At 43.7% G+C, this 14999-nt stretch overlaps 4 protein-coding genes across 13 annotated transcripts; 1 reads left to right on the plus strand and 3 right to left on the minus strand.

Moving 5' to 3' along the window:
* Window positions 1-369: 369 nt before the first annotated feature.
* On the minus strand, window positions 370-4220 carry LOC120450540 (probable deoxycytidylate deaminase). The gene is made up of 3 exons (XM_039633641.1): window positions 4090-4220; window positions 1061-1469; window positions 370-668 (listed from the first exon to the last, which is right to left on the minus strand). Exons 1-3 carry the CDS (start codon window positions 4179-4181, stop codon window positions 468-470), a joined length of 702 nt encoding a protein of 233 aa, XP_039489575.1. The 5' UTR covers window positions 4182-4220; the 3' UTR covers window positions 370-467.
* LOC120450541 (clathrin light chain) lies at window positions 2029-3149 on the minus strand. Its single transcript, XM_039633642.1, has 2 exons — window positions 2990-3149; window positions 2029-2871 (listed from the first exon to the last, which is right to left on the minus strand). The coding sequence occupies exon 2, from the start codon at window positions 2856-2858 to the stop codon at window positions 2199-2201; it is 660 nt and encodes a 219-aa protein (XP_039489576.1). The 5' UTR covers window positions 2859-2871; window positions 2990-3149; the 3' UTR covers window positions 2029-2198.
* Window positions 3827-12255, plus strand: LOC120450537 (probable serine/threonine-protein kinase yakA). 10 transcript variants are annotated; one of them, XM_039633632.2, is made up of 11 exons: window positions 3827-3911; window positions 5220-5889; window positions 6136-7008; window positions 7874-9353; window positions 10090-10265; window positions 10333-10638; window positions 10704-10841; window positions 10908-11157; window positions 11242-11525; window positions 11598-11780; window positions 11838-12255. In XM_039633632.2, exons 2-11 carry the CDS (start codon window positions 5257-5259, stop codon window positions 11916-11918), a joined length of 4404 nt encoding a protein of 1467 aa, XP_039489566.1. In that variant the 5' UTR covers window positions 3827-3911; window positions 5220-5256; the 3' UTR covers window positions 11919-12255. The 10 variants fall into 10 exon arrangements, with proteins under 10 accessions (XP_039489566.1, XP_039489562.1, XP_039489567.1 ...); XM_039633628.2 differs by lacking the exon at window positions 3827-3911 and adding an exon at window positions 4322-4457; XM_039633633.2 differs by lacking the exon at window positions 3827-3911 and adding an exon at window positions 4322-4457 and having other exon boundaries at window positions 6139-7008.
* A 151-nt stretch (window positions 12256-12406) lies between these two features.
* Window positions 12407-14129, minus strand: LOC120450539. Its single transcript, XM_039633640.2, has 2 exons — window positions 13300-14129; window positions 12407-13193 (listed from the first exon to the last, which is right to left on the minus strand). Exons 1-2 carry the CDS (start codon window positions 14074-14076, stop codon window positions 12666-12668), a joined length of 1305 nt encoding a protein of 434 aa, XP_039489574.1. The 5' UTR covers window positions 14077-14129; the 3' UTR covers window positions 12407-12665.
* Between the last annotated feature and the right edge of the window lie 870 nt (window positions 14130-14999).

The following is a 14999-nucleotide window of genomic DNA, read 5'->3' on the forward strand; positions in this document are numbered from 1 at the left end:
TCGCGCGTCGGTACCCGGTGGACACCTGTGCATGCCAAGAGTCTCACCTGACAATCTTCCGTTTGCCAACTCAATTAGTGCAAGTGAACACTCCTCTTTAATGGGTACTAATTAAAAACATTTTAACATTTTAACGAAAAACTATGGTTTTGCTTCCCCCATTAGGTTAGCATAGCATTTAAGATCTAGATTTACGAACATATTTAAACAAACGTTATAGGAGTGGTTAAAATCAATGATGATTATTTTCTTTCTGATTTGCAGAACCCCAAGCACCGAAGAATTACAGGTTTTTGTTTTTAGTTAAATTGTATTTGTGATTTATATTCGTACTGTCAAACCAAGTTTAAATTAATTAGCTCACTATTCAATTTTATCATCACTTGTCTACATATTTATTCGGATTACGTCAAACTTACTTAAAACACTTTAAAAGTTGTCTATATAGCCGACATTGTATTAGTATATTACAAATGGAGGTCGTTAAGGCCCAGAGACGCGTTCGGATCTTCTTCTGGGAACGTGTCAAAATCAATGATGATACTTTTTTCTTGGGGCATGTGTCGCTTATACCCCACGCCCACTGCATCCAGCATTCGCTTGGATGCACGATATGTGGGCTTATCCGCATACTTGTCGGACAAATAAAGCACCTGAGAAATCCCCACCTGGAATACAAATTGGTAAGCCGAATATGAATGTAATTGTATAAAGTATATATATTCTTGATCACAAATAATAGCCGGGTCAATCTGGCTGTCTGTCTGTCCGTCTTGACATTATAAGTCTTTTAAATTTCCATCGGTATACCAACAAACATTTTCCACACTCATTTAAACTATCATTCCTCCTTTTTATTTACATTATATTAAATGATTTCAGTCAGAAGAGAGAAGGCGAGTCGATATAGCTAGGCCTTCTGTCTACCCTTTCGTTTCCACCAAATCTTCAATTTAAATGATAGAAAAGAAATCCCTTTATTTTTTTTTAACCAAAGAAGTCTTTTTTTGTGCTTTTCATATGTTTGAATAATAATTTCATACCAATATAGAGAGCATACCTGTATGATGAGTTTGGCACATTCATTGCAGGGAAATAGTGTAGTATACAGTCGGGTTCCAGTTAAACTCATGCCATTGGTGTTCAAGATTGCATTGGCCTCCGCGTGGACCACGTACATCTTCTTGTCTTCCAGGGGATCAAAGTCCTGCGCGCCTTTCTTAGCCTTTGACCATGGAAACACGTCGTCACTGCAGTTTCGTGGGAACCCATTGTATCCAATGGCCACTATCCGATTCTGTGAGTCTACGATGCAGGCGCCCACTTGGGTGACGGGATCCTTACTGCGTTTAGCGGATAGCAGGGAGGTGGCCATAAAGTAGTCATCCCAATGCAGATAGTCCTTTCTCTTGTGGTTCTCGGGTGACTCTGTCAGCTGGGATTTCAGATCTTGAGCCATTTCTGGAAAACTAGTAGAAAGCATTAAGCATATAAGAAAAAAAAAAAAATAATTTTTATTTTTATATTCACATTTAATTATTATAATTAGTTTATTTATGCGTAGTTCGCATTTCATTAATATAATGCATACATTGACCCAGCTCTGCAATGACCAATACTTTACTCTGTTTAATTTCACTTTATTTTAATAATTATTTTAATGAATGCAAAAATCATACACATACATAATTCCCATTGATATTTCCAACACAAATATATGATGAAAATAAGTTGTATGTATTGTGCTTAACTGCAGATAAGGATAATAAATGCATTGTACGAACTGGTTTGATAATGGGTTGGAGAATGTTATAAATGTTATGTATGTATGTAAATAATATATATGAATATTATTAAAGTCCCTTGATGTGCAACCCTGATTGAATTATAAAACGAAAGAAACTCTTAGTTGTCATATCCTCAGTTTTATTTTTTATTTGTTCTTTTTCCTAACTTTTTCATGTCGATTTTCTTTGTATTTCTTATTTTGTGTGAAAGGTATATGATAGTCAAGGAAAGCAGGACAACTGTGTGCACATTCTTTATTGCATTCATTAGACAAAACGATGATCGCAGCTATGTTATAGCAGCAATAATAATATTTTATGTATCATAAATTGGAATATACAGCGAATACTTTCAATAATAATTTTCATATTCAACTTAATGTGGTTAGGCGAGTGCGTAATTAAAACTACCTAGGTGCTCTTCTGCACCTGGATGGGATTCTGCTTGAGGTGCAGGTAGATAGATCGCATGCGGGAGACGTCCTTGCCCGCCTTATTCACCTTGGGATTGAAGTCGCAGAGCTTGGCTATGCGCTCCCATTCGGTGCCAGGCTCGATGGTACCGTTCTCCAGTGTGGCGGCTTGTTTCTCGGCATTCCGGGACGCCAGCTTGGTCTTCGATATGGACTCGCCAATTTGACGCAACCAATCGTCCAGCTCCTTTTTGGACTGCTGCCGGAGTTCCTCCTTTTTGCGCTCCTCCTCGATGTCCTTTTCCTCCAATCGTTGCTTTTGCTCTTCGCGCCATTTGCGTATCTTTTCGGGCTCTTCCCGCGAGGGAGGTGGGCCGGATATGCCCACGGGTTCATTGGACTCGCCACCAATGACCTCGAAACTGCCTGTGGAGGATTCCAAACCACCAGTGCCGCCAGCAGAGAGCAAATCGCCTTCGGAGGCAGTGCCTCCGAGGAGCTCACCCAGGCCTTCGTCTGTGGATGCAGCCGGAGGAGCTGATGCAGATCCCCCAGTTATCTCCGCCTCTAAGTCCCCGAGAGCCGACTGTTCGCGCGCCAGGAACTCGGCCGCCGGATCCACCTCCTCCTTGGCAGCAAAATCGTCTCCAAAGTCCATGGCTATGTGCTCTCTGTAAATGTTGTGATTGCTATTTAGTGGGCGTCTCACCCAGATTTACACGTACGCAGAGGAGCAGCCAGCTGCTGGCGGATTTCTCCACGATTCCTCGGCAACTGGGAAATACGCACCTCTCCCTTGATTCTGTTAGGACTAAATGAAGATCGCTGTGGGCGGATGACTAACCGGAAATTCGGGAAAATTTATTTTTTCAGTTTTCTTTTAGCAATGAATACGTAAAATGACTGTCATTAGTACGTGAACCAACAATAAAACAGCAGGTTATCGAACTGGTTCCAGCTGAACAGTGTTGGATAATGCATCACATATCGCAGAGCGATGGTTTTAAATTTAATTTTAAGGATATATTCACTTCCTTTATTTTGTTATGGTAAAATTGATTAACCATTATATTCTGTTGGATTTTTAACAGTACTGGGTTTCATTCAGAGTTTATACAAATGATAATGCCTACTTCGTATATCTCTAAAATGAATGCAAAATCGTTTAAATGTATAAAATTTAAATATATTTAAAGAAGAAAATATCATTGTTACTAATTAACTTATCAGACCTATTTAAAACATTTTTTAACATCACGGATGACGAGTTACAGAATTAGCTATATTTTACATTAATTAGTTTTAAGATTATTTTAATTTAACATAAAAAACCCAGAGTAACAACGTTACATTTTTTGTTAATTGATCTTTCAAATTACTTCAGCAGCATTTTCCACTGGGGTTCTGGTCTAGTGCTTTTGGTCAAGTAGTATTGGAAACTGTATAAATGGGGGTGGTTTGATTCGCTTATATATAATTTATGCCCTTTAATATAATTAACAAAACTTAGTTTTAGCATAATATCTAAGTTAAGCAAACTTATTTTTTTTAATTGGTCAGATTTTGTTGTTTGCCTATGGTTTCGTAAATCAACTAGTTCCACTTCATCAGTGTTAGAAAACGCGCGAGAGGAGTAAACACAACCTTTAGCGGAGTAGCGATTAACTTGTTTATATCTAATCAAATGTGCCTTAATAAATGCTCATAAAATGTAAATAAACAACAAAATTAACTATTAAATGGTGAACAGAGATTTAATGACTGGTAGACCCGATAAAACTGTATTATACAACACTTGCTATAGAGTAGCACATGTGAATAAAATAGCTGGTCGAATTTCAATTTATAAATGGTTTACTCGACGGGAAATCATTATGTGTATAACTAACCTGTGCGACAAATAACACAAAACCCACAATACTTTTTGGGGAAATTGACAAATACGAAATGCGGGAACGACGGCAAAACAAACAATAAACATTCGGCGCGCGAACTAGTGAACCGATGAACAAGTTCACCGTGGCATTATTCACCTGAGCCAGTGGTTCGTTTTTCACTGGCAGCAGAGCGGCCATTTTGGAGATTGTTTCATCCACAAAAAAGTTATGCACCGAATCTAAAAAAAAAGAACGTTTCGCTGTTAATTAAACATAAAATCCGCTCGTGCATATTGGAGCGTTGTTGTGCTGTCCGATTCGATGTGAAGATAATGCTGGGCCCGAGCAGACCGACAGTTCCGATTCTATAACGACTAAAAGTTAGTGACTATCTTCCAACACGCACGCATGTACGCCCGTGTGTGTGAGTATGTGTGCGTGTGTGTGTGTGCATGGATACATATATGTACAAGCGGAAAATACGGGAAAAAATCCTATTCCCAGCCAGAAAAACATTACCAAAAACAGCATAAATCCCTGCCAATGTGAAGGCCTCGCCATTGTAATGTCATAAGTGAGCACTAAAATTAACCCATTGTCGCCGAAACTCCAAAAAATGCGGTCTTTTTGCGGCCGAGCGCCAGGGCAAAAAATACAGACGCCAAATTTTTTGAAGGGGGAACCAAGCGCATCGTGGCCAAAAGGGATACAAAAAAAATGAAGATATGAAAAAAATAGGGGGAGCCCTTGAGTGCAGAAAAGTTTGGGAACAAGCACCCCGAAATCAGGAGTGCTTGTTTTAAGTCGCAAAATAACAACATTTTGTTTTATTATTTGTTTATTGATTTAAAATTAAAGATAAACAAAACATTTTTTTTTATAAACTCAAAAAAATGTATAATTTTATAATAACAAAAATCAATCAATAAATAACATTAATTAAAAATTCGCGCCATTTTTTCCTATATATTATAAATTCATAGCCAGGGAAATAAATGTACACAATATTTGGACATTTTAGCGAGAGCTAATTTAAGCTACCGCTAAATTTGTATAATTTTTATAAAACCATTGGAAAAGTATCCTTTAATATAAACTAGCCAAATGTTCCAAATATATTAACGGATCACTATTTATTTCAGTTACCAGCCATCAGCAGTAAAAGAGCCCAAGCCAACCATGGATCCGAACTCCAGTCCCTGGTCATACGCCTACAACCGCATTGTGCCCGCCAGTGCCGGAAGCTCCGGCGGAACAGCAGAGGACTTCCAGCATCCACACCTGGCCACCATTACGGCCGCCAGCATCGCCAGCTTCAATGCGGCGGCCGCCAGTGGTGGCAGCTTTGTGCCTCCATCACCAATTGGCAGCTACAACCCAGTATTCCAGCAGATCTACCATCATGCGGCGGCGGCCAGTGTCCAGCCGAAGCCCGCCCACTATGCCTCGTCGGCGGTGAGCACGCCGCACCGCCAGCTGCAGCTGCCAAGCTCGCTGGACAAGCAGCTCAGTTCGTTCCAGAACCAGGCGGCCGTGTCGGCGGCAGCGGCTGCTGTGGTCAACAATGTGGCCTCGAACTACTACGGGGAGAACTCCTCGTCGAGTGGAGCCTCACCATCGCCCACAACGGTGGCTCTGACCTCAACGTCGTTGACCTGGAACACGCCGAACATGATATCGAACACCTTCCTGGCTATGCAACAGCAGCAGGCGCAGCAGCAACAGCAACAGGCGCAGCAGCAGCAGCAACAGGCCCAACAGCAACAGCAGCAGGCGCAACAGCAACAGCTCAATCTGGTGGCTGAAAAAGTGGTGAGTAGGATTAGTTTGTTTTACGTTCGGCTTTCAGATCACTCTACTATCAGTAAAACAGCTTCTGGGGAAGCGCACATACTTATTAAAACCCCGCAGGCTCTATCGCATTTATCGCATACTAACATAACATCCCTCCCAATCAACCCATCAAAGCATAGACTAAGTCTAGCCTCTCTATGTCGAATCAATCCCAAAACCAAACACTTTCCGATTCCGATTCAATCTATGTACGGTGCGCTGTAGCAGATTAAGCAGGAAAAGCAATTAAAAGCCTACAACGACCCGATTTACCTGATCCAACTGCAACAGCAGCAACAACAACAGGCAGCGGCGCAGCAGCAACAGCAGCAGCTCCAGCAGCAACTGCAACAGGAGATCGCCGAGGCAGACACAGAACCGGACACCTATTACACCATTGATGGCCGGAAGGTCAAGGTGACGCGGAAGGATGGCCAGCCGTATCGGGCAACGATAGTAGACCAACAGGATGCCAGTCCGGTGCCGCTGGCAGTGCCAGTTCCGGCGGGATCCTATCCGGCGCAATATGCCAGTCCGGCGCTAAGCTCCGCAGATGGATCGCCCATCACGAATTTACATGCGGTGGATGTGGTCAGCACACCGCAGGCCCAGGTGATCGTCTACAAGACGGCGTCCCCTGTGCAGAGGCGGCAAGAAGCAGGCGCTGGATCGTCTGCTGCGGCTACACCCACCACGGTGGCCTACTCATCTGTGATACAAAGCACCCTGCAGCAACAGCAACAGCAGCAGAACCTCTGCTGGACGAAGCTGGAGGACGATGGAGCGGGGCAGGAGGACATTAAGAACGTGCTGCAGCTGCAGGTAAAACAGGAACAGCGACAGCTTGATTATGCCAGTGAGGCATCCTCAGTGGACGCTGGCGGTGGTGGCGAAAATCTAGTGTTCAACTTGCCGCCCGGGCTGGAGATCAAGCAAACTTTCTATCCCGCGGGCGTGGTCGATGGGGAGCAACTGCAGCTGCAGGAGCACAATCATAACCAATCCCAGTCCTCTGGTCGGCGCCAACACGTGGTAGCCAACATGATCATGTCGCCGTCGGCGGGCAACTTAGCGTCACAGATTCAAGTAGTGCCAAAGGTTTGTATGTCATTTTTTTTATTTCCGTTTCTATTTGTTTAATTTGTTTGTGTTCTGCCTTTATTTGGGTTTAATTGCTTTTAATACTATTTCTTTTAAGCCTCTACCAACTTAGATAGACTAGTTTGGAAGATCTCTTATTCAGTTCACTGTCTACAAGCCTGTGTACGCTTTTTCTCTCTCTGATTGGTTTAATAGTATGTTTTTATGTACATGATTGGCGAGAAATAAATTTTAATTAACAAAACGTTACAGCTAAATAGCTTAAATAAAAGGCACATTTAAAAACAGAATTCCAAATATTTATCTTAATCAAGAAAATGTAGTATACTTAGTATTATTATAGAGTACTAATTGGGATTTCTTGTTTTCGCATATATGAGGTAACCAGCTCTCCAAAATATAATTGATTGTTTCTTAAAACCTTGCTCTGTAGCTTATGTTTTTTTAAAAATATGCATGCCTTTAATTATTTCTTGTATTATGGTGGAAGCTATTTCTTTGGCCTTTTGTAATATGCTTAATTTGAAATTGTTCTGTTCCATCTAACAAAAACTGCTTCAAATACTGCTAACTAATTCTCTAATTTAAAGTCCTGTGGCCACTTTGAAACTGTGACGTTATGTTGTAATGGTATGATCCAATCTTAATGGGGTAAACCCAAGCACCAACCGCGTTTGCAGCCCAGTTGTAAAGACCACATAAAATGCTCTGGGAGCAACCTGTTCTTTTTACCAGCCAGTGTACACGTTTACCAACTGTTTCTAATGTCCCAATGTCCAAGCTATCGATAGTGCGCTGTTTGCTTATAACCTTTGTTGATGCGGACTGTTCTAATCTTCATTCTTTTCGCACTTGTTTACAGGAGGATGTGAAGCCGCCGCCAAAACCAGCGAAGACTCCACGCAAGCGCCAACCGAAGAAAACGCTCATCCCCAGTAGCAGCGACTACGGCAATGTGCGCAGTCCCCAGGAGCCGCAGCATCATCAGTTGCAGCAGCAACAGCAACAACAGCAGCAGCACAATCAGCAACAGCAGCAACAGAACACGTACTACGACTTCAATAGCAAGTGGAATACTCCGCTCAAGACGGAAAACAATGCGGCGTCCGTTTCGCCAGCGGCCACAATCAACATACCCACATATCCTCAGCAGAGCCAACAGCAGCAACACCAGCAGCAGCAAGCGCAGCAACAACAGCAGCAACACTTGCCACAGCCTGCGCACCTGCAGTCCTCGCAGGCCCAGTCACACTTGACCCAGTTGGCGCAATACTATCCAGCCTTCCCCCAGCCCATTGCCTCCCAGTACACTGCCTGCATGCAGCAACAGCAACAGCAGCAGCAGCAACAACAACAGCAGCAGCAGCAACAGCAGGCGGCCTATACACAGCAACAACACCAGCAAGCCTATACACAACAACAGCAGCAGCAGGCGCAGCAGCAACGCCAGGAAAAGAGCGAGGCCACTCAACAGCAAGAGGAGGAGGCGAACGCGGCTGCAGCGGCGGCGGCAGCAGCAGCGGCCAGCAACAAGGTCATCGTGCCTAACATCGAAGAGGAACTGGACTTTTTGGCTGATGCCACAGCCACACCGAAGCAGGGCTATGCCAACTCCCTGTCCAGCAACGGTCGCGGCACCAACTCCTCCACGAATAACACAAACTTCGGCATACGTAATCCGAACAAAACTCCTTCCCCGGAGCCAACGAACTGCCCACCCAACTCGCATGCCTCCAACAATGGGCATGGTCATTCAGCGGTGACGCCCGCGACGCCTTCAAGCACCGGAGTCAGTGCATCCACGGCGTACAGCCCGGTTGCTCCGAAGCCTGTAAGCGTGGGCACGCTTATTGGGGAGAAGAAGACTCAGTTTATGGACAGCTATCTGAAGTTTCTGCAGGGCGAGCGGGACGACGATCCGCCGCCTGTAGTGAAACCATCGCGGAAGTTAAATTACCCACGAGCTCCGTACAAGCGGAAAGGCAAAGGTTCTGGAAGCGGTGATGAGCCCACAACCTCACAGGCCACACAGTCAGCGGGGGATGCCGTCCAGGCAGTAGATGGACTAGCAGGACTCGTCGGCGATGATGGGCATCGTATCAAAATACTCTCGCAGACGCAAATACTCCCCAAGAAGCGTCCGCACGCCCAAATGGTGGCTGCTGCAGCCGCGGCGGAGTCGGCACCTTCGTCGTCGGTGATCCAGCAGCCCGGGGATCAAACCTCCTTCCGGCCATACGCCCAGCAGCAACAGCAGGCGCAACAGCAGCAGCAGCAATCGATGAGCGGACAGCATTTTGTGCAGCAGCATTGCGCCCAACTGACAGCTGGAGCGGGTCAAGGTATGTTACTTGACCAACAGCATAGTACCAATAAGCACTCCACTATCGCTACTTCCACGCCATGCAACAACTACAACAACAACAACAATCACCACCACACGCCAGCCAGCGCGAATGCAACAGCGAATTCGAATTCAACAACGCCGACGCCAGCACCAGCGCCGAATCCTCATCATTTTATAAACCTGCTGTGGCCTTGGCAGCACTAGCGGCTGCCAGAAGCAGCCGCACCACTCACCCACGCAGCACCACCACCACCCACACCACACGGACAGACAGCCAGACAGACAACCGACCACTAGACCCTTGGACGGTGTGTATATGTAAAAAACAACCATAATGACATCAAAAAAAAAAAACAAGGAAACCGCTATCTTTTAAATTGTTAAAAGAGCAAACAAAAAAAGAAAAAACAAAAGGAGAATCCCATGAACAAAAGTATAAAGTATTTTTGAGATGAAATCGAGAAGAACAAATATTATTAATTTTCAAAAACCCAAATAAACCGTGTATTTTTATTATTTGTACTTGTAAGACGGATCAGAATCCGGTGGCGATTCCGATCCAGGTGCTGGTGCTGGTGTTCCATGGCCGTGGGAGATGGTGTTGCTGGTGTGTTTGTTAGTTTGTTGTAGTTCATGTTGTCGTTGTGGATCTCGTCCCGTTCCGTTCGTGACACCCGGGGATTCCCCACGTCCAGTTCAATGTTGCTAACCCACTTTTGTGCTCTCCACAGACCCCTTGAGTGTGCCGCCGCGACGGGAGCAATGCTCCCGCAAGGCCAAGCAGAGCAGCATGCATGCCATGCTCATGAATTCCAGTTCTGTCGCCGGCGACGGTGGAGTAGTTGGCGAGCCGGATGAGTTCACCGACTCGGACACGGATCCTGTATGGACTCCGCAGGAGGAAGACGTAAGTGTTTCGCCTCCGGTCTCGAAAACCACTGTCTCACAACCTGCTTATCACTCCTCACACGCAGAGCGATGATGGAAAGGGCTACGGGAAACGAAAGTTGGCTCGCAGGTCGAAGGGCACTCCTCGCAAGAACACCTATGACCATTCCTCAGACCTGCAACAACCACAACAACAGCAGCAGCAACATCACCAGCAACTGCAGCAGATGCAGGTCAACCAGCAGCACCACCAGCAGCAGCAGCAGCAACAGGTGCAACAAATGGCGGGTGGCGAATCAAGCTATAACTCGCAACAGAATATGTCCGGAGTGGCTGATGTGGGATATGCCAGCGCATCATCGGGCGCAGCTGCTAACTCGGAGAACTTTAAAGTAGGTTGATATACATACACTTTTTTACGATGAAGCCCAACACTCTTATTTTTGTAAAATTTTAGACGGGCGACTTTATAGTTTTACGATCGGATCTCGTGAACGATTGGCCCACCATTTGGCAGGTGGACTCAAAGTGCATTTTGCAAAAGTACGAACCTTTCCGCCAAAACGGAAAGACCTTCTATCGTAACATGTCAAAGGTGGGTGTAATGGGTCTCCACCATGAGTATATATTTTGTAAATTAATATATATTTTTTGATTTCAGTACGCCTCTTGGAATCTCGAAACAAAGAAACTCTACCTCAAAGCACCGGTGCGCATTCAACTGCATTCACACACCGAGACAATTGTCGAGTTCATGCGATCAGAGCTGCTGGCCGACGATACCGAGCAGTTTATTGAGAAGATCATGGAAGACTATCTGTCCTATAGGGATAATTTTGAGATATATATTCAGACTATGATCTCTCAGGCCCTGGATCCAAGCTTCTTCTCAGAAATAACGCGGGAAAAGGGTAAGCTATTTGGAACGAGAACTGCTTACTAATTATTACTCACTTATCAATACTACTCACTTATACTCACTTATCTATACATAGACGACTACTTTTTGGGCAGTGTTCGTGTGGTAGACAATATCATGGAAAATTGCAAGCGAAAGCTGCTGGCCATCACTCCTTGGACAAGGAGTACAATCTCCTCCATTGAGACTTGGCCCAAGTGCCATGTGTTCTCCGAATGGGAGCAAAACAATCTTACCCAGAAGAATTGCGCCGGTTGCCACCAGCCAGGCATCGCCGTGCGTTTCCTTCTCTTCGGAGAGCCGTATAATCCAAACACCATGCAGACTATTCCCGTTGATCCGCGTATCGCGTATGAAAAGGTAATGTTGAGAAAATAGTTATATTATAAGTCCATTTAGCATTTATAACATTAACGCTATTTGCTCCTGCAGGACATTGTCTTATGCCGCATCTGTGCCGCTCGTGCAGATCTCTTTCACAAGATTGCACACGAAAAGTTTAATCTGTTCATCAACTGTTCGCAGCGAGTAACCGAGCAGCAGCAACAGTTCCCAGGAAAGACATCAACAGAGATATTGAATGATCTGCTGGCCGAACACAACTGGATCGACGAAGTATAACTCGAGATTACCTACATTTGCTTCTGATGTACTTATATAAATTATTTTCAGCTGTTCCGCAACATGCGCAACTGCTGGGCTGAGGTGGAGAGTCTGGAGAGGCAGAAGCGCTTCCGGGAGGTCATGCAGTAAAGCCATTCTTACTAGGAGCCATTGTCAGGAAAGTCTGCTAATTGCGTATCCAAGTGCTGGACATTAGGACATGAAACGCCAAGCCCCACGTATTGCTGCAATAAACTCAATGAGTTGTTATTTTATTATATACCAGAAGACACGCAAAAGCTTAGTTTTAGTGCAAGTCACATATTGTACTGTGTAGGCCTTTAGTTTAAGATAAAGTCTATTCTCGGACTATGCAAGTGCATGCCATGTAAATAGCTATACAAATAGCTATAGCCGCGCATTATATCATACATGTATGTATGGAATTAAAAGTACTAAATTAACAAGTAGTACGGTCCCCATTAAATAGAAACACAATATTTCTGTTGCGTTGAAATTGGTAAAATATTATTTTTGCTAAATTTCAAAATTAGATTGATTTTGTAGCATTTCTTAAGAAGATTATTTACCTTAAAATCCCGCAAACAATCAAATTGTGTTTTGCTACCGAATGTGTTAGGAAATGCATTATCATCACTATACTTACTAATTGTACAGATTCAGTTTAAACCTTAGTTACTCAAACCCAGTTGCAGACATTTAGGTAACATTATTTGTTATACGGATTTTAATTTAAGTTGTGAATTCGTAGAATCCCCGAATAAATATGAAAGAACCACATATGTATACTGGCAAAAGCTTCTGTTTTGCCTCGCTTAAAAGTCACCTTATTTACACGCTTAACTTCTATGGAAAATGATTTATTTATTTTATTATTTATAATACTTTAGAACTTTGCTCGGAGTTCATTTTAAATAGTGGCTCTGTCATGTTATATTTTATAAGATCCTCAACGATGCCAGTAATTCGCCGCTTGAAAATTGGTAAAGTCCGGGCATTGAGCATTTCGTATTCTTCAATTAGCTCCTTATACTTGGGTTCATCAGAAGATGTCGAAAGATTCTGGATGGCCTCGGACACAGTATCGATATCAATTACTTCGTTGGCGTTGGAAATAAAAAAGGGTAGCGAAAACGCGCCCATTATCAAACCGTAAACACCGAAAAGCTGCAATTGCCGATTGAAGACACTGCGTGGATATATGTCCTCGAGCGAAAGATTACACGATGCCAATTTCAGGTGCAGCGTGTTGTAGTAAGCATCCATAAAGGCGGGGAAGTGCTCGTCCCGCAATTCTTTCTCCGTGCAGGCAAATAGGTAATGGACTATGTCGAGAACGGGCGGTGCATACCGTGACATTTGAAAGTCGATGAGCTTGGCCTCCACAGGTTGATCAGAATTAGGCTGAGGAACATCAATAGTAATCAAAAGAATCCAACAAAAATAGTTTTTATAATTCAGGTAGGTGACTGATGTCGGAGAAGTACTACGAATTTAAAGAAATTATTACCTCGTGCCTATAGAGAATATTATTATTCCAGAAGTCACCATGACAGATAACAGCATGTGGTGCCTGTGCGTTTCCGTCCACACAATAAAGAGCCAAGGATTTTAACTGCTGTTCGCACAATTGCAGGACTTCCTGGACCGCAGCCACTTGGTCTCCGTCGGATTCACTCAGGATGTTTCTCGCCCTTCGCAACTGTACCTTTCCAAACTCAATAGTGACTTCCTCAATTTCGGGTGTAAAGAGGTTATCCTTCTTCACGAACTCCACTAGCTTCTTAAACTGTACGGAATCGGTCCGCTGCAAAATGAATGAGCACGCATGTAGCTCCGCTAAAGCTTTCAGGGAGCAGATCACGATGTCGTAGGTAGGCATAATACTGCGCGAATTGGGAAGAAATCCGCTTTCAGATAGGTCCTCGAATATCAAGAACTCATCGGGAGCTTTTAAGCAATAGGCCTGTAGGGCCGGCGGCACGGTGAACGTGTTCTGATCTTGTGATAGCTCCCGAAAAACGGGGAATACCTCCTGGTACATAAAAACCTCGCGAATATAGTACTCCACGACATGCATGTGGGATCTTCGGGCCTCGTTCCTAGGCGCCATTTTGACCACCACGGTGGCTGCGTCCGCGATCGTGGGCCAACTCACTCGGAGAACCTGTCCGTAGGCATTCTCCCCAACTCCGGCCATCGGTTGCGAGACCATAGGTGTGCCATGGCGTTGGTAGAGCTCCAGAAGGACTCGGGTAACGGCGTCGGAAAGCTCGTTCTCGCTCATTTTGTTACCTGGTGTGAAGCTTCGTCAATGAATCTATCTTCCAACTGAACTACTGCAGCGGTTGATACTGCTTTTATAGTTCGTCGGCCGAAAAGCTCCACACTAGTTGCGCTGCATTGAGGGTGGTGGTGATGTGAGAAACCACGTGACCAGGTGGTGAATGGTCAAGTGCTGGGCATCCTTCTTGATTCGAAACTGTAGATTTTTTGTAGATACTAAGGTTAATTTTTTGTATTGGTCGAAATATTTGTAAAACAAATCTTTACTAATATTAGATTCATTCTTAGATAGTGCATGTACATACATATGTAGGTATCAGATATAAAATATGTGCGATTTTATTAAACTTATCTTGTTCTCAACTGACTAACACTTATTTCATTAAGGTCACTAAAGCCGCAGATCATAAAATTACTAAAATCATATATTATAGATAAGTTTTTTGAAAATAAAAATTATTTTCCTCCATCCTTACATACAATTTCGTTATATAAGAGCATTTCAAACAAACCGGCAAAAATACGTAATCGGTTCCCCAAATGGTTTGGTAGTTTAATTGAAATCATAACCGAAATATTTGTAGAGATTTTACTAGTTATTTACTAATGTTGTAATCTAAGATACTTATAACTAAAAAGTTGCAAATATTTAGCTTCAAAATAGGTTTTTGGGTTTCGCTGCACAGCAATACCAATATGTACCCGGAATTAATCTCCTTTTTTATTTGCAAAGCCCCAACAATGCCCTCAATCCTGAGGGTTTGCACAAAATATGTAAGCCAATTGATCGATAGAAACGAAATGCACTATTCCTATTGTGCGCTATATTCAGATCCAACGTCAGTAGTTTCGGGCGTTGACCCAACTCAAGGCCATCGCTAATGCGAACATACACTCAGTGGACTTTCTCGTATATGCAAGCTA

Source organism: Drosophila santomea, chromosome 3L (assembly GCF_016746245.2).
Source record: "Drosophila santomea strain STO CAGO 1482 chromosome 3L, Prin_Dsan_1.1, whole genome shotgun sequence".
NCBI classification, from domain to species: domain Eukaryota; kingdom Metazoa; phylum Arthropoda; class Insecta; order Diptera; family Drosophilidae; genus Drosophila; species Drosophila santomea.